General features: G+C 48.6%; 1 protein-coding gene across 1 annotated transcript in view; it reads right to left on the reverse strand.

The window, feature by feature from the left end:
* Positions 1-19,743, reverse strand: part of IGDCC3 (immunoglobulin superfamily DCC subclass member 3) — a 102,988-nt gene that overhangs the window by 82,130 nt on the left and 1,115 nt on the right. Inside the window, exon 2 of the mRNA XM_064669198.1 lies at positions 10,544-10,849. Within this exon, the coding sequence (XP_064525268.1) occupies positions 10,544-10,849 (306 nt within the window). The remainder of the gene's footprint in view (positions 1-10,543; positions 10,850-19,743) is intronic.

The following is a 19,743-nucleotide window of genomic DNA, read 5'->3' on the forward strand; positions in this document are numbered from 1 at the left end:
TGAAGGGACGCCCAAGTTTTGAGGCAGGAGCTCTGACACAGAGGAGATTTTAAGCAAGGGGAAATAGCATCACTCTGAAAGGAGGTTGTCCCCAGCTAATGCATTTCCTCACTGCTGCTGGGATGTTTGCATAGGACAGGCTTAGCTGGGCTGCCTTTTAAAACTCCCTTACAGCTTTGATTAGCCTTGCTAAAACTAAGGGCATCTCTCATTCACACACTAATTAACGGCAGGCTCAGAAGAGGCTGGTATCCCTCATCGCTGCAGATTTTAACAAGGAGAAATACAAAGGTAGACTTAAAATTAAAAGCAATGCTCCTTCCTGAGCAGCGGTTTCAGTGCCTCAGAGATTACAAGCCAGCCCCGCTCTGCGTGTCAGCAAGCCTTTCCAAAATAATGAGCCTGCTTCCGTCCCAAGCAGCTCCTGTTGCACTGGAGAAATGAGCAGAAAGGTATTATGGGCTCACACTCACCAGATGGATGTCCTGCTTTGTTCTCCGCTTACTGAAAACCCTACACATACAGTTTGGATTATCTTCATTGTAATTCTAATCACCACCTCTCTGTTAGGGAGGGAGGGAGGAAGGGAGGGATCCTTGCCTCGGTCAGGAGAGCTAATTAAAAGTTGTGAGTCATCCAGACTTCTCCGCACATTGGAAATGCTTTTGGAAGATCAGGTACTCTCTCGTTCTTGGGGGAACTTAGTAAAAGAAAAATTAAGCAGGCTCCCCTTGGGCAGGGAGCTGTAGGAGAACAAATCCCGTTTTCCCCGCGGGATGCAGCAGTGTGAATCACAGAGGTGCTTCAAACGCATGCAAACCACGCTTTAAACCAGAAGGGCTCATACATGTTCCCCAGCACAGCAACACAAACACCTTCTGTGCACCTATGCCACGCTGGCTTTTAAAACATCTCGTCTAAGGCTTTTACAACGCCTCGTCTAAGAGGCTTTTGCATACAAATATATGATGCACAGACTTCTGTCTTCCCATAAAAGAACTTCTGAACCCTCTGGTTGGTTCCTTGGGTACAAGCTCAAAGGTCTCAGAAAAGTCAGAGCCAGGAGGCTCATGAAAATGGACAGCTGGTAGCACCGTGAGGGCCACGCAGCGCCCCAGCTCCTCAACCCCGATTAGCCACGGCGCAATCAGCGCTGAGCACTGTGCCCGGAGGGGACCGGCCTCCCCAGACCCACTGCGGTGGGAAGGAGCTGCCCGTGCTGATAACGAGCTCTGACAGCTTCAAGCAGGGTCAGGGCCCCCCAGACCAGCTTGGTGAGTGATGGACCCCCAAACCGGGGATAGGGGAGCTGGGGAGGACTAATGCCACCATCCCCAATTCCTGGAGATACGAGGGCACCAGGAGAGTTGCCCAAAGTCACATGGGATGGCAGTAGCAGAGCCAGGCTTCCCAAGGCATCAACCACCCGACTGCTTTGGCCAAAACAGTCAAGTCTGGATCTTTAAGAGTATCCCAGGCTCTGTATTTAGGATGTTGCCCAGTCCCTGTCATTTAGAGGTGCAGGGTGCCTGCAGAGCCCGAGCCCTCAAGAAGGTCTAGAGCACCCATAGATGTCTCAAGGGACAAGGAAGCTGTTTTCTCTTTGGCCATCAAAAAAAATTTTTTTAAAAAACCAGTAATTTTTGTTGTCATCTTTCCAATGGTCAGTCAAGCACGCAAAGACTTTTTCTTCTCTATCCCCTCCTTTTTTTTGAGAGAGAGTTCAAGCTGACCCCCTTGGGGCCCTGCCTGTCCTCTCCCCCCCTGAGCATTAGGATCACTAATGAAAGATGCAGTCAGGACTTTCCTCCCGTCCCTTTACACACTGCCATGGGAAACTATGGTGAGCTGGACATGGATGCTGCTCCGAGCCAACAAAGTGCCTTGGGAAGCACCCTCACCTCGGACAGAGCTGCCATGATGGGGACCAAAGGGATGGGGCTGCATTGTTTGAATATTTAGGGCAATGTCACCACATAGAGCCCAGGAGCAACTCCCTGGGCTGAGGCAGAACGTCCCATTATCCTCTGCTGAGCTGCAGGGGAAAAAATGGTTGTGGGCAAACAACACCAAGCAACAGGGAAAATGAAACTGCTGTTTCCACCTGACTATTTTGGAGATTTGCTCAGTACCATAAATGTGTTTGGGTTCAAATCCATTTAGCCTTTGCTTCATGGGAACCCCACAGGCCCTGGAGGACGCTCTTAGCAAAAGGATGCTACAGCTGATGCTCCTACCTTTCTGCCCAAGGCAAATCCAATCAAAAACAGACATGATTTTACCAAAACCATCTGCAAACTGATTTTAACTGTCACAGCCTGGGCACCTGGACACTTGAAATCAGCTCATCCTAAATACACATTAACCCTGACTCAGGGTTAACCTGAATCACACTTCTGCAATGCTCAGTGAAGCCATGAATCCAGCTTGTGTAGTCTTGGCTTTTCCTTGTCTTTTCTGCTGCATCCATGACATCCTCCTTGATGGAAGTTCACTGTGCCCCTTCCCTCTCTAACACCTCTTCCAAATCAGTGTTCCTCTGAGTCTCAGCAAACAGTGCAATCCTTGGTAGGGCAAGCTATGGCTTGGGATGAGGATGGTCATCATCCTGCCCACACATCTGGGCAGGGAGTGCCATGCATTGTGCTCAAAAGCCAACAGCCAACCTGCAGTGCCATGCTCAAAGATGAGCAATGAGATTGAAGAAACACAATCTCCTGCTCCTGGCCAAAAACATCTCACAGGGATCAACCATGACTTGATCTGGCAGGTTTGCTGTCCCTGCCCTTCCTGGGCACAGCAGGCAGGAAAACACTTGGTTTTTCCTCGATGAATGAGCACAGAAGAATCGATGAAATGCAGCACAGTACAATGCTGCAGCTCAAGTATGCACACACTGAACCTTTTCCGCTCCCCACTCATTTACACACCACCAGCCTAAAACTATCTCTTTTGTACACCCAAATTGATCCTCACTCTTAATTAGTGCTCTCAGTTGCAGCAAAATTTCATTTGTTTCTTCCAAATGTGGCCTGGTCCATTGTCCCTCTCCCATGACCTGTGAAAATTAGTCATTGAGCTCAGTGACAGTGGTAAGTGCGAAATGCAGCATCAAAGGGACATAATGGGGTCTCTTAGGACTGACAAAAAAACACCATTAATCAAGGCATGCTCAAGAGGTGCCAACTTACTGAGGCATGTGAGTGGCTAAGGTCAGAGTGTGGGCCCTCCCACGGGGGAGAATGCAGAAGGATGTGTGGGTGCAGGAGAACCCCCACTGCCCAAGGACCTCAGCCTGCCCCAGGCACCCAGGGGTTGCTGCTTCATGGGCAGATGGTCTCTGCTCTGCAAGTCCAAAGGATTTGCACACCTGCTTTCCAAAAGAGAGCAGCACTTTTCCAGGCAGCTCCTTATTTTAGAGAACACGGATGGACCTCATCTTGTGATACCCGATGCTCTGCTTTAACCTCACCTGTAGCCCCTGCTGGGTCAGGGGTGATGTATGGACACAGGACACACCAGATCTGGAAGGAGATATCAGCATCCCCTGATGCATCATCATCTGCATTTCCAGAGCTAATACAAGAGTCTGCAGATTCCCAGAGGCAAACACAACACTGTATATCCAGGACCACCTTGCACTGACCCCCTTGTGCAATCCCAGGACCAAGCTAAGGTGGAAGACACAAACTGCACAAACAGACCAGAGTGTGCAGTGCTCGGGAATTATCCCATGAATCAGGACCTGAGAGCCCTACGGACAAACGTGTACAGATACAAAGCCAGGGCAGCCCTGCAGTCAGTGAACCAGCAGCTGAAAGGGTAAGGGACCAATTTCAGCTGGTCAGCCAGAGAGAGTTTTAAAAAATTCCAACCTCTGTAGCAAACAGTGTGTTTAAACCCTCTCCTGCAAATCCATGTCATTAGACAGAATAACTTGGACTCAGCAAATCCAAATGACTCTCACTTTTCAAGGTCCTGCATTCAGAAGCCCACAATGGAGAACAATGAGGTAGAGAAAAAGCCGAGGATCTTGACGCTGCATTCAGAAGGCCATCTGGTCTGGCCAGCACAGCCAGCGCTGGGAACGGGCAGCGGCATGGGTTGAGATTTAATCTGAGCCACTTATTGGGTGACCTCAGGCGAATCGTTTGACCTCCTTTTGCCTCAGTCAACCCAACTGTAAAATTGGGTTTAAAGCAAGAACCTCTCTGAAAACCATATGCTGTGCCTAAGAGGAGTGGGAGCAGACACCCCTCCCAGCAACAGGGTCGGGATGGTGGGTAGAGCCAAAACTGGAGTGGAAGAGGAGGTGCATGGAGTGGGGATCCAGCACCCCTTGACATCAAGGAGCTCTGGTCAACATCTCTCCCAGGTCCCATCTTGCCAGCCCAGGAAAGCAGCTTTGGCCCCTGTGCAGGGGCGCACCCATATGAAGGGATTTGTGAGGTCTGCCCTTGCTCATGTCCCTACTGCACCCAAAGGCCCCAACCATTCAAAGCAGGGTCCTCAAATCCCAGTCACAATGGGTACTCAGATAGATCAAGATTGTTCTGGTCAAATGCCTCCAAAAATTGATTCCTACTCACAGTTTTGCCAATGAACAGTGGCAGAAAAGCAGCCCATCCCTCCCCTGAGCCCTAGCCTGGCCCCAGGACTGCACACCCCTTGCAGGGAAGCAAAACCACATCCAGCTAACCTGGGTCCCTGATAAACACAAAACATCAGCTTGGCCCCCCCAAGGTGTTCACAGAGGTGTGCAAATGATGGCACTGACAGTAAACCTATCCTGGGTTCAGAGAAGGAAAACTGAGGCACAGTTGGTGCATGGATGTTATTGGCCACATCATAGCCAGCTGGGACTCCTATAGGGCAAAATGAGAGTGAAACCTGTATATAACCATCAGGTTATCCCCAGCCTGCTGGCAAAACAACCATTAACTAGTGGCATTACAAATCCTTAAACTAAAATGAGATTAGGTAGATAAAGAGCTGCTCTAGGTGACAGCATTGGGATTGGGGGGGGGGGGGTTATGATGCCAAGGAGAAGACTAAGGTAGCAGAGACCTGCCCTCACAAATTAAATAACCTCATGCTTCAAGGAGAGGCTGGAGCAGAGCAGCAGGCAGAGGATAATCAGGATAAATGCACATAGGGCTGGGCACTGTGCTGTCCCCACAGAACTGCTCGTGCAGGTTCCCCAGAGCTTCAGCCCGCGTTAAGAAAGGAGGCAGAAACTGCCTCGTGCTGCAGGTGTGGCTGTGGAGATGTCAGAACTTCCTCAGCTGTGCTCCAAGAGTTAATTGAGACAAATAACTCAACAGTGCTGCCATTAATGAAATTCTTCTGATATATTTCCCCTGAGCTTTCTATAAATGACTAAGTGACATTACTGCCTGCAGTGCAGCCCCCCTGTAGGAGAGATAACGCTGCCGGAGCCGAGGTTGGCGCATCCACGTTAGAAGCCTCGCGAAGAAGTGCAAGATGATATTTAAATAACTATCACACTGCTAAGAAATGAGCAGCCAAAAGAAATATGGTCTTATAATATGCTCAAGTCTCAGGATGAATCCTGGCTGCTACATGCAGACGCTGAAATGCTGTGGGTGGTAAGTGACAAACTCTTTTAATCCTGCAAATCTACTAAAATTCCCAGTCAAATCTCTCCAATCTTCCCCTGGTGACTCTGATATTTGTACATTTGTTTTGCAGCACACACAGGGCCAAGCACTGCTACAGTGCAGATGTGAGAGGCAGCATCACGTGAGCCAGCATGTCCTAGGGGCAGCCAAAAGAGCTGATGGAGGGAAATAACCCACTCACCCATCACATCCATCCTCTGGAAACCTCTCACAGTCTTTCTGCTTTGCTTAATTTCTTTTTCTTTCCTTTTTTTTCCTTTAGTAATTCCTCATGGGTATTTTTCCCCCGAGACCCACTGCTACAAGCCCAGAACTTGCTCTGGGCTTACCATAGCATTCAAAGCACAGACAATAAAGAAACATCATTGGCATCAGGACTGAGCCCTTCTGCTCAGCATTGGAGAAGAAAGAGCATTAAATGGGAGCAGAGCCACAACATGGAAAAAAAAAATCTCATTTATGGATGGAGGAAACTTGGCATGTAACACTAGGGGTTAAACTGCAATAAAATGCAGTTTAAAAATAAAAATAGAAAGCATTAGCTAAAAGTTCCTGGAAGTAACAGGACTATGTCTCCAGAACCATAAACCGACACCAGGGCACACCTTTACCTCCAGCACGTTTTGCACCACTAAAACAAGTCATCACAAAAGTATCTCCCTTCCAACTGCAGAAACAGGTTCACTTGTCCCAAGCATAAGCCATAGGTAGGGCTCTGCTGACAACACAGATATTGTACAGGCACAAGAAAAGCCAACAGCAAATCCACGTGTTTAAGGTCTGCCTTGGTGTTTTGAACTGAGACTCACAATCTGCATCCAAACAGTGGCATTGCCCAGGAAATACCTTGGTGACAACTTTGGTGCCACCTTATTTAAACCTTAATTTAAAATGCTAACTTCATAATGAGTGGAACAAAACTGTGTAAAAACATTTCCCACTCTAATCCTGGTTTGATCCCCCCCAGTATGGCCTTCTTTTGTAATTACATCCCTTTGTGATCTCACTCTAATGCCTTGTATTGTGACCCATAAAATAATCAGCCCCCTTTGTCTCTCCCTAATCCTTTTAGACTTCCTTCTTGTCTCTACACTCTTATAAATGCTGCCATTATTTGGGCTCAGCAGCTCTTCCCACCACCCCAGAGCCTGGAAAGGGGGCTGCAGGTTAAACCCTGAATATATTCTGTGCAGAGGAGCTGAAACGATGGGAAGATCTTTGCTGCTTTAACAACGCTGTGATTCCCAACCTCCTCCCTTAGCCAGGCAGCTTGGCAGGAAAAGCTTCCTGAGTTATTATCAGGTACCACAGTACTTCAAATACTGGGCAGGTCCATTTCACCAAACTTCAAGAAACCTCTTTGGCTCTAAATTGCACCATCGACTTACTCCCCCCTCTCCTTTTTTTGTTGATTTTTTTTTTTTAAGCATCAGATCAAACAGGGAAAATTGCTACTCTCAGGCTGGGTACGTGCAGAGCCTGATCTGATACCCAGTTTGATGGTGATTTCCAATTAGTGGTAACTGCTTGTTATTGAGTGATATAATCAATGGGTCTTACTCCACCGGCTGGGCTGTGATTTATGAAGATGTGGAGCCAGGTCCATCAAATTACAGCATCAGCAAAAAGGGCTGGAAATGCCATGAGACAACACGATCAGAGTCAAGTCAGGCCAAGTTAAGCAAAGGGTGGTGATGAGAAGAAAGGTGGCTGTGTTTTGGGGAGCCCACCTTCCAGAGGAGTGGACTCTGGATGGTACTACTGCCCCCAGGGTATCTCCATCCACAGGGAGCAAAGGCATGCTCAGCTTCTGACATGCACAAGGGAAATCCAGCTCCTCAGAGAGACCCACGCCGACACAGCCAAGCAGTGCCTCCAGAGAACACTCTGCCTATGAAACTGATTTTAATTAAGACAGCTCGGAGTCATGCGAAATTATGAAACTGTCATTAGGAGACAGAAAAGATCTGTATTCAATAACCTGATCAGATTATAAAAACATGTTGCATTCCACAACCTTTTAAACTAACACACCAGGGTTTGAACAGACACAGAAACAGCAACTGAAAGAATTCCAACCGGGGTGTCAGGCAGAGGGTGGAAATGCCGAGGGCCTCCCTCAGCTCAGTCACGCGTAGGCTTCTTACACACTCGTGCTTGTTCAAAAGAAGGTTACACTACAAAAATATTATCAGTGTGTTTAGCACCTGACCTGCCAATCCACAAACCAGCCAAGGTCCATTTCCCTCCTCTGAGTATCTTCCATTAAGAATGACGACATACAGAAATACCCCGGAATTTTAATTAAATTAATTTAATGAGTCAATTTTTAAGGAGGAAGGTTTTAAGAAGCACCCACCCTGTGGGGAAACTGCCAGCACCTTGAGCCCACCAGGGCCGCACGCGCAGCGGCTGAGAGCAGCATACTCTTCCAGTTAAATTTTACTCAATGCCAAGCGTTGAAGTAAATTTGAAACATAAAAATATGATATCCAGCCCACATTTCCTGAATGCAAATATGTACATTCCTCCGAGCCAAGAAGATTATATTCCAAGCAATAATACAAAGCCAGGGTCTGTAACGGTGATATGAGACTAACAGCCTGCCTTTGAAGACAGCGAAAAGTGCAACAGAGCTCTCGAGGGGCTCTGCTCTGTCAGATCTCTTTTATTCCTCAGTAGCACGGCCTTGATCAACTTTCAAGATTTTTGTTTGTGAAAGGTTTTTATTTCTCCTTTGCTTTTGTGTTCAGATGTCAGGCTCAGAGGGAAGGTGAGATCAGCACTGGGATGAGGTTTTACCCACCGGCAGTATTTACTCTGCTCCGCCAAGGTCTGCTTAGCGCTAGGGATTTTTCCCCTCCCAGGCAGCCAGCACCCACTCCTTCGATGCAGCGGTCCCATCATCTCTCAAATGGGGATAATTACCCTTCTCCTCTGACTGGCTTATTGGGACTTGGGGCAAGGAAAATCACTGTCGCTTGTGTGTAACCACCATGAGACACGGGGGCTCGGGGTACAACTAAGATTCATTCTTAGGAGATTTCATCTACGATTAAGCCGAGTCCTGAGTGTAAGTGCATGTTCCTTCGGCTCAGGCACAGCAGGGGAGCTCGCCCTGAGCAGCAGGTTACACTTGCCCACAACATCCTGTTTTATTCCCATTATCTGCAGGCACCTGTGGCATCAAGGCCAGGGGCCCCCTGTTTTGTGCTAGCTTCACCCAGACCTCTTCTGAAGGCTGGCAAGCAACCAAGCCCGAAGCAAGAAGAGAGTCCAGAGCATTTTCAACACAATCCCTTTTTCATTTTGATTCACGTGAAACTATGGCTACAAAAGGAAACACTATTCAGGGACACACAGCACATCACATACATATTGATGCAGGAGCTGAGATAACAGTGTTTATTGACAATCCACAATCCCAAAGGTAATTCCTCTAGCTCTCACATCTCCTGTTTACAGGTCCAAGAAGTTTGACATTGTGCTTGTGTGTCAGCTGGCTTCCAGCTTATAAATGCCAGAGCCATTCACCAAAAGTGCTCCAAGGTTTAGCACCACAAGACTGACAAGTTTGAGATCCAGCTGCTAATCTGGCACAGACCCAAAGCCCTTGGCTCCTGGACAATGTCACTTCTTACACTCCTGAAAAGCTAGGTTTGCAGATGGCCACTTCACGCACTCGGGGATTGTTATACACAAGGGCTGAAGTGTTCCCTTGGTGGGCTGCCAGCCGGCCCCAGCGCTGTGGGGAGCGGGCGGCCGCGCTCCGAAAGGCCCCCCGGTTTGGGGAGTGCAGATGGGGGACCTCGGCCCCAGACTTTGCTGTAGACCTTTCCAGCTTTGCACAAAAAAGTCATGGTGTGATTTGTGTACGCAACAGAAGCAGTGGTAAGTGGCTTGCACTGAAAGAAGAGCACTAGCCATCTCCCACGCAAGTCGGAGAACCTGCAGTAGAACTTACTTAACAAACCAGTGTTTGGACAGAGCTCAGGGCTGTACCAGACACCTGTCCTCACATTCACATAGAAATTACACCCAACAGCAACTCCTGGTTGAATGAAAAAAGATCAGTGGTTGCACCCCCGGGGCCTACAGTCTGTGGGCAAAGCTGGCCACCAACACAACAGGGACAGAAACCACCATGACCCTCCAGCTCCGCTATCAGTCCTGGGATAAACACAAACCAGCAACCAGAGCTGGCAGGGCAGAACCAGGAAACCCAACAGGACCCAACTGCTCCAGCCAGGGCAATGTAAGGGGCTAAGCTGGGTAGTGTGCAGGGCTGGAGTCACAGCCTGCCCTGGAATTCTTCCTCCCCCACCTTTAAATTTCATTCCCTCACTGACATTTTCATCTGTCTCCTCCTCCGGGCTCCCCCACCAGACAATCTGTCTGGTGTTGTTAGCCTTGCCCCCAAAGGCGCTGCCACGCCGGGTAGTAAATAAGACCTTGCTGCCTCCACACTGCCAGCATTAAATAACAAAATGAAAGACACCATGACCTTCAGAAGGTCTTTGCCTATGATTTGGGAAGCACTGCCTGCCAAGCAGAGCCCAGCTGTGCTGCACAGCAAAGGGGCTTCCAAACTCACCACAGGAGATACACAAACCACAGACGACTTCACTGTGTGAGTTTAGAGTACCTTATCCCTCCGACACAGGGAATTTACTGCTGGAAGGTGGTTTTTAGCTTTCTACCCAAGAAAGCTGATTAGCTCTTCTTTCACACTTGGACAGCTACACAGATTAGATACCAGCCAGACATCCATACCAGCTCCATGTTCATTTTCTCTTCCGTGTCTTTAATGCTCCCTCCCTCCCTGAACAGCCAGCACCCACCACGCTGCCCTCCTGCTTCCCAACAAAGCCAGTGCCCCTTGTGGGATTGCTTGCACTTACTTGCTGCCTGGATCTTGGCCTTCCGGCTCACGACCAGCCCGTAGTGGTTCTGTGCCATGCAATCGTACTCGCCCTCGTCCGAAGAGCCGTCTCCCCGGACCCTCTGGAAGCGGGAGACGTAGAGCGACCCGTTGGCCAACATGAAGGCATTCTCACTGTCCACGATCATCGCGCCGTTCTTCCTCCATGTGATGGTGATGGGCTGGATGCCCTCCACCTGGCAGTACAGGATCAGGGGTTGCTCCTGCACGGCTATGTCATCGCTGGGCTCCACAACGAATGCCAGCTCGGAGGAACGGCCAAAATCTGAAATGAAGAGAGAACAACAGAGTCAGCAGCGCGACCATGAGGAGCAGCAAGAGTCAACTGGTACTGCAGCAAATGGAGGATGATGGAAACATTTTGGATGGGCTACAGGGTGCAAGTGTTTAGGAGAAACAATAAACCCTTGGGCATGCTGTGCCTCCCAAGGCTTTGCTCTCAAAATCTCGGGGTGCAATTTCCAAAGGCGTAACCACAGGCATGGTCCTTCGAGGTTGCCTTTGGAGGCTCCAGTGAAGGGGATGGCCAGGCACACCCCTCCAGTGGCTTGCCAAACCCCAGTCCCACTCCATAGCCCCCCGGAAATTGTCTCTTGCACAAAAAGAATTGCACAAGCACAGAGTGTCAGCCATTCCCAGCCCAGGAGCAGAAGTTCACACCAGTTCTGGAAATCCATCCCTCTCCCCACGCGACCGGGCGGAGTGGGGCTGCGCCGTGCCCCAGACCCGTTTGCAGCACAGCCGGTGGGGGTGAAGGGGGGATCGGCATCTCCCGATTCAGACCATATTGCCACCGGCATCTTCCCGACACTTCTCCCGCTTGGCAGAGCAGGAGGCTGTTTGCCTCTCGCACACAACACCATGCCCTTCTGTCGCTTTGGTCTCTCTCACGCTGTAACAGCCGAAGGATGGTGCTATTCAGCCCTTAATGAAGAGCAAGTTAAGCACCGAAATACAAATGCACAATGTTCTGGCTCAGCCACACAAAAGGTTTCTTGCAAAGCAATTACGCTAAACGATGTCCGCGAGAGATAAGTTACTGCAGAATTTGTAACAACAATAGGCAAACCCTCGCTTCCCATCACACAGATACGTCCTAATTTACTTCTTTTGCCAACAGAACGTTTAAACGCTGTGTCTTTGGCATGTTATGCTTCACTTGGTCCAGTACACCTTTTGAGGGTATAATTTGCCCTATAGTCATGATCAGACGCTACAGAAGATGACAGAAATAGAGCTATTGCTTAAAGATTGGTCCAAAATATCGGCTGACATGAGAGATAAAAAGCAACCAAGAAACAGCAGTCACAGAGATATCTGAAGGGTGTAAACGCAGAATGGAGGCAATTCTTTTTAAAGGAGAGCAGAGTAAGAAAACTACAATTTCATCTGAGTGTGGAGAAAGCCTTTCTAACAGTTCACTTGGGCATCAGCCCCTCCATGGGTGGTTTCCCAACCTGGGATACAGCTTCTCCCCTCTTTCATGGGCTCCAGGGGACCAACTTCACAGCTGCTCACAGAATTGGGACTCACAAGGCAATATCTCTTGGCAAACATCAGCCTCGGCACAGTCTTTGTAATGCCTGTCCCTCATACAGACCCCACCAAGGACAGGATCCCCCACACTAGGCTCAAAACCAGGGTGGAGGGCAGACTGTTAATGCATGGTAAGAATAACAGAGATGAGAAGAGGCAGTTACACTAAAGAAAGAGAAGGGAAAAAAAATCTGTCTTTTCTGCTCTGCAAAACCAGTGAGATTTTTTTTTCTTTCTTTCTGTAAATCCCCATTGCTTTCTGCAGCAACTTAAATTGGATTACGGGGGATAAACATTGAGTGCAACCTGAGCTGAGGCAGATGGACTGAGCAGACAAAGGCAGCAGTGGTAGTGCAGGGCAGGCCAAAGGTACTGCCAACAAGGTATGAGTGTGTGAAGGGAATGGACAAACCCTACTTAGTGACAGACACCTAAAACACACACTTTATTAACCCATTAAGTCTTAAAATGTCAGGCTAGCTCCAGCCATCTCGGTGATCTATCGCTCACTGTGACTTCTTTTTTATGAGATAGCCCTGGGGTCCTCTCAGCAAGTCAGACTGCAGCCAGCACAAACCCATCAATTACTCTTTTTTTTGGTGAAAATTAAGAAATTAGTTGAATGCTCTGCATTTTTCTGCAAAGTGGCCAGAGTCTCAACACCATGCAGGGGCCCCATTCCCTGTGTGGGTGCTCCTGGCAGTTAGGCAGGATAAGGACCCTCACATTCTGACACTGAACCGAAGGGGACTTCTGACTCCAGAAAGATTGAAAATTTCAGGATTTAGCCTAACAGGCAATCAGAAAAAATCCCTAATGAAATAAATGCCCCATCTTCCCCCTGTACTCTTAAGATAAAACAGCTTATTATTATATGTACAATAAAAGGAAGAATCAACATAATTACATGCCCTTCCCACAACTGCTGTCATTATAACAACCATCATTAAGGTCTGTGATTGGAGATAATCATGTTTACCTCCATAAACATTCGGTCTGCATCCTCACTCCAGGCTGCTGGAGCTGCAGGAGTGATGGCACTCATAATTAGGACTGGTGTCCTCAGGCACATGATGGAGTGGGAATGGACACGGGCTGGTCCTGGGATCTCCTCAGGCTGTATTTGGGACCGGAACTGTGCCTTGAGGTGTGACAATGTGCAACTGGTTTGTAATCTGTAGACACTGTGCAGTGTCCAGGAGCACCCAAATTCCACCTCAATTTATGCTTTTCTCATGGAATGCTTATTAGACCTTGAAGAAATCCCACTGACTCTTTCCTGGGGCTTCAGGGACAGTTGACCAACTAACCAGACACATGGAAAAGCAAGCCCATCCCATCTGGGGATTTGGGAGAAGCCAACCTTTGTCTTTCACCTGTCACAAAGGTGGACTCAGAACGCAGAGCACTGCCTTCCTGGGATGCTCATGATGAGAGATAAAGGGACAGAGACACTCACAGAGGAATCTCCATGGTGAGACAAGAAGGCTCCTGGTGTTTGCTCTAGAGACCAGCTCAGATGGGCCAGAGAGAGAGCACAGACAGAGCAAGGAGGCAGTGGAGCAAGGGGAGAGAGGGACCCAACTCAGACAGCATAAATAACTGATTGCAGTCAGCAACAGGGCACAGCAACAATGCTGCAAAGTTGGAAGTAAACGGCAGTCTGCAAGCACATGGAAACAGTAAAAGTGCAATTAATTGAGACAGTGAGGAAATCGCCAAGGCCGTGCACGCTCACTCAGGGAGTTTGAAAGCCCCATCCATCTCCAACAGCTGGCTTCGTATCCAAACCCAGCTCATCCCACACACCATCCCAGGTAACTCCCGAAAGGACCTGCGAGGCAGCGTGGCTCCCAGCCACTCCCTGCTCGAGGCACAGACTGTGAGCTCTGCAGTACAGTGGCAGGGTCTGCAGTCAGAGCAGGGAGGTCAGGCAGGCAGCTGAACAACCCCGCTCGTCTCCACACCAGCAGCATGCGAGGGAAAACCGCTTTGCTTTCTGCAAAGGGGTGGAGGAAGGAAGTCTGATTAGCTCTGACATAAAGGCCATAAGAAAATTACTGGAATCCTCACTCTACAAGTCTCCTTTTGAGAAACATTTACCATCTCCCTGAGCAATACAATATGTGACTATATGTGCAAATATTTAACAAAAACTACTTCCCCTATTGATCAAGCAGACAGGCATACTCAGAGAAACCAATTAGCACTTGTGCTTTTGAACCAAGAGATTTATTTAGTGCTGAGAGAAAGAACTTCGAATTAATGGGAAGCTTAAAAGACACTTTGAAGTACATTTAAAAAAAAAATAAGTTTAATTATTTTTTACTTGACACTGTGATTCACATTCAAAGCTTCAAAAGAACTTGCTCATACCCTAGCATTGTCCTTTTCGATTTGGGAAACACGATTTGCTTTCCCTCCTGTGCCTCAGCAGCTAATCTCACTGCTCTAATTAGCGGTGACATCCACTGCCAAGGACCTCAGTCACATCCTGGCTCATCCTCCTGGACCCCATCCAGACCTGCAGCCAGCAGGGCCATCCCTGCCCCGGGAGCACACGGTCCCAACAGATGAAGCCCGTATTATTACTCCTGTTCTAGACAGGGAACATTAATCACAGAGAGATGAAATGAGCTGCCAAGAGCCGGGGCTGAGCTCGTGGCAAGGCGAGATATTGTGGGAGCAGTTGAGTCCACCCTGCTCCTCCTGGCACTGCATCATCAGGAGCACTGGTGGGGAGACCAAGGCAGCCCCAGCTCCTCTCTCATCACACCAACAGCACGACATCCACCTGCAAACTGCCTTTCACGAGCAGAAATTTGCCCCCTCCTGATTTACTCTGTTTGTTTCCAGCATAACACAGCACATACCATCAGCATTACCACTACACACCCCCATGGATAACCACTCCAGTCCTGCTTCAATAAAGTCAAAAGAAGATGCCCAGGACAAGAGGATTTTATAGTGGGATGCAGGTTAGTATTAGGGCCAAAAACCTGGGTGCAGTTCGGGCCAGCCCTATGAAAAATGGCTCCTGTTTTTTTCAGCGGTGGGTTGTTTTTTATTCAAATCCTTCTGCAAATGGGAGGATATGGAAGCAAGAGATATATGGACCTGAAAGATGTTCTCCAACAGATTATAACAAGGTTCAGGCTGATGAAATTGGCAGCCTAAAAATCCAGCTGGTGCGCTCTTAAATCTCCTTGAGGCTGACCCAGACCCTAAGGAGAAAAGCACTGCACTGTAGTAAAGTGCAAATTGGCTCTTTAGGGCATCCAGAAAAATTTACATTTAAAGAAGAGGAGAATAGGCTGTAACAGGCCCCACATCTTGCTGGCAGTAAAGTTTACTAGCTCAGAATTTTTTATTCCCTTTCCTTTAGGACAGGAGGTTATATAAAGCAATTTTTCCATCAGGGAGCATAAACCACATCCACTCGTTAAGCAATTGCAGGAGGTCTCTGTCGGGGACAACACAACCTCTCAGCCACCTCATGCAGAACTCAGAAACATCCAGGATCACTGCCCTCAGAGGGGACACAGATTTTAGCTGAGGAAGGCAAGCGCAGCCCAAAGAGCTGGAGAAGTTGCCCCAAATAATTTTCATATGTTTGAGACCAGACTGGGCAAATCCCAGGAGGTCACTTGTTGAACGCTGTGGAAGCTGGAAGCGTTCACAGCACAAAGAGCCTTTCCAGGACGAGCTCTGAGCCCTTGCAGGCTGATGAAGGCAGGATAAAACCTGTTGGTATAGCTGGAAAGGGCAAAGACCTTTCCTGAGCTAATTACCCACGGTAGCTCCATCCACAGCGAGGATCTCGAGAGCATGGCAGCAAGCCGAGCGTAGGATGCGCTGTTATTTGCATTCCCCACGTGTTTCACAGCCCTGACCAGATCACAGCTTCACCACAGAGGGCATCAGCGACACAAACACGGAGCAGAAACAACCGTGCAGCAAAGGAGAGCACAGCAAAGGCAGCGGCCAAGATGGGAAATGCTGTGACAGAGCCGGGGTCCCCATAGGCTTCAGCCCCCGAGGCTGCTCTAATGCAGAACGGGACAACAGCCAGTTTCATTCCCTGACCCCACAGGAAAGCATCGGGGAGGTAGGTGGCTGTCCCCAGAGCCAGCCCCTTGCACAGACCCAGCAGGGGATGGACTGGCCACACGGTGGGTGATGGTGCCTGTGGATCAGAGACATGGTGGCTGGGAGGATGGCACAAGGCTGCCAAAAGAGCCACAGGCAACTTGGCATCACAGTGCCAAACCACAGCCCCTGAACTTCAGCTTGAGTCCTTCCATTCAGGCAGGACTGGGTGGCATGCAAAGAAAAGGAAGGAAAGGTGTTTCTGGAGGAGGAGAAGTTTCTGTGCACATCAAAACATTTGAAACTCTTAATTGAGTCCAGCAAACAAAATTATATCAAAGCAAACCCAGCGCTCCCTCCTCTCTGCCATCCCCTCTGCCTTATCACCTCCCACACTGAAATTAAGGATGCAGGAAAGCATCGCCTCGCTCCTCCCAAGGAGCAGAGCACTGCACCGATCCCTGCCCACTCCAAATCCAGCGCCTTGAAACACAAGCTCTTCTCTCCCTTTCCACGTGCTCTCAGGTTTCAGCAGCAACGATCCTTTTGCAAAAGCATCTCCCCAACCCAGCAGAACCACCCGCCACAACCCGCATCCCCTGACTTGCCATCAGCTTCATAATCACATGTGCAAGAACAACAAAAAAAGCCAGGCAGCAAATCCTTGACTCTGCTCTGAAACTCTGGTTTTAAATTACCTGCGTGGAGCAGGTCTGGGTTGTTAAAGTGACTGGGCTGCTCTCAAGTGGAGGGTGCGATACAACGGTGACACCCGATATAACAGCAAGGCCAGATCAGTGTGCTCTGTGCTTTCCTCATCTCTCACCTATTTCCCTCTCTCTTCTCTTAAACTGTAATTATTGACATGGTCACCTCCTTAACCATCAGTTTTATATGCTTGCCAATGACTCCTGAACATGTGCAAACAATTATTTTTATTTTCTTGCAAAACCAAAATGTTGGATATTCTTTTGGATAAGCGGACTCGGGTAGATTTTCATGAGCCCTGCTACATAATTTATTAGTTTCTAAACTCTGTAAAACTAAAAGCTCCAGTAAAGTTCAAATAAGTTTGTGATTTCAAAGTAATTTTGAATGGACTATTCCTCTTCCTGCCTAATGTTATTCGGTTGATTTAAATGGGAATTCTTAAACTGCAGAAGGGGATTCCTGCATTGTTTTGTCAGACAAATAGAAGGACGATATCCAGGGTCAGAAGCCCGGGAGTGCAAAGCATGAAATACAGTGGGGAAAAAATATCTTCTGTCCCAGATCTGGTGCAGGCTGCAAAATGAAGCACATGGTCTGCTCATCCCATGGGTTTGGAGCAGAGTCCCAGGGTTTGTGAAGCAAGGGGCTGGCATTGCATGGGATCACTGCTTAGCACTTCACACACTGACACAGGACCCTCCAGAAACAAGGGAATCGGAGAAAGAAAAAGTTCAGGCAGACAGAAAAGAGGGAGAAAAACCTTTCCATTTGCAGACATAAATGGGAGCAGTTTTGCAGCTCTCTGCTGGGCAGTGCTGCTGCTGAGCTGCTCCTTACTGGCCCATGCCAGGCAGACAGCACGAGGGCCAAAACTGAGAATGAGCAGGATGGAGAGGAACAGGGAATTGGGTTGTAATCCTGGATCTGAGACCCTCTGCCAGCTTCTAATCAAGCATAGGAGCTTGACCTGTGCAAGGTCCAGAGCCTGATAAGTAACAAGAAAAGGTGCAATCAGACGAGTTTAGGATTTCTACGCCCTGTGGGAGGAGTGGCAGGGCAGATGAGGAGGGGACCGACCTGCCCTGTTGTCCTCTCTCTCACTTTGCTTTATAAACTTCCAAAGTTTAATTATGGCACCCTGATGGTCCCAGCAGGCATCTCAGTGCCACGGGCACAGCTGGCTGCATACTCACACCCATCAGCTTCGTCCCCAGCACAGGTCCCAAACATGGTACACGAGGACACGGCTGTGAGACACCCACCCCATTTCACAGCCTGCTGCTGCCTCCACCACGTGGGAAAACCACGTCCCAAGATTCTCCTGTTGAGCCCCCCAAGAGAGATGAAGCCCAAATGTGGGCTTGAATTTCATACAGTCTCTGAGTGTTATTGGGGAAATGATACTTGATACTCTCTGTGTATATTAAGAAAAAAGACAGGGTATTACACCAATTTAGGAGAAAGCAATCCTTTTTTTACGTCTGGAAAAAAAAGAAAAAAAAAACACCAACAAAGCCATACAGAGCAGAAATTAGTGAAAGCTTATAGCTTCAATAATTTAGAAGTTAAGCCTACTTAAATATAAATGACGATGTTTAATTCCAAGGCTGTTACTGAGCAGAGCCGGGGAGCCTCTCGTATCCTATGCCTGCCTTTGAATGCCGGGCTCAGCAATAACAGACAAAAGCTGTCCACTACCCAGAACAAAGAGCTCCAGGAAATTAAAAAAAAAAAAAAAGAAAAAAAAGAAAAAAAAAAAAGAAAAAAAGAAAGAAAATACTGTCTCGCTGCTGAGCCCACTCCACGCTGACCAGCAGCTCCCAGCGCCTCGTTCATAGCTGCCAGACCAGCATTTTGGGGAGTTTGAAAACCTCGGGGCTGGCAGCGGAGCATCGTGTCCCGCACAGCTCCGACACACGGTCCGTCCCCGCGGCGAGGCTGCTCCGCGCTCGCTGACACCGGCACGGGAGGGTTTGTTAAACTCAGCGGAGCGCAGAAACGCGTTACCTCGCTGTTGACCACAGAGAGCGACTAAACCCTCCGAAGGGGGAAAAAAAACTCAGAACAGAGAAACTTTGAAAGTGCTGCCAAACGCTCCTCAGCGGGGCCAGCAAAACACACCCCAAAGTCAGGAGCCACTGACCCGCCAAGGCGCAGCATAAACAAACACACAGAGCAATTTGGACAGCAGCAGGCGATAACCCAGACACGAACTCAACTTGCTAAAGTTTTACTTTCAAGTATTCACTTCTTTTACTTTCCTCCCTCCCTCTAAACAAAAAAAAAGTACTTTTTCAACCATCCTCATTGCACTATCCAGGAATCTCAACAGAATAACGAGACCTGCTTCATTACATCCACTTCACAGATCACGTCTATTTTCTGCGAGTTACACTGGCTTCTCCTCCTCGCCGTGGCTGCTACGGACCACGTGGCGAGATTTATGATGCGACTTAGCCCACAGCCTTGTTTCCTAAACACCCCAGCAGCTATCGCTGATAAATCTAACACGCACTTTTTTCTCTCTGATCATGCTGGGTCAGACCATGCTTGCAGGGTTTTCTTTTTAAACAGCTCATAGAATAATCACAGAATGGTTTGAGTTGGAAGAGACTTTAAGGACCATCTTGCTCCAACCGCCCTGCCATGGGCAGGGACACCTTCCACTAGAGCACGTTGCTCAATTCCTACTTTTCCTTATCTTTAAGGCTGCTAAGCGAGACAAGAGCAGGATGCACACGGGTATTTTGCTGCAGAACAGCATCTTTCTCAGATTAGCCCCACGCTTAAACAGTATCACCAGTAGAAGGAATATATTGCCAT

This window comes from Pseudopipra pipra, chromosome 12 (assembly GCF_036250125.1).
Source record: "Pseudopipra pipra isolate bDixPip1 chromosome 12, bDixPip1.hap1, whole genome shotgun sequence".
Classification (NCBI taxonomy): domain Eukaryota; kingdom Metazoa; phylum Chordata; class Aves; order Passeriformes; family Pipridae; genus Pseudopipra; species Pseudopipra pipra.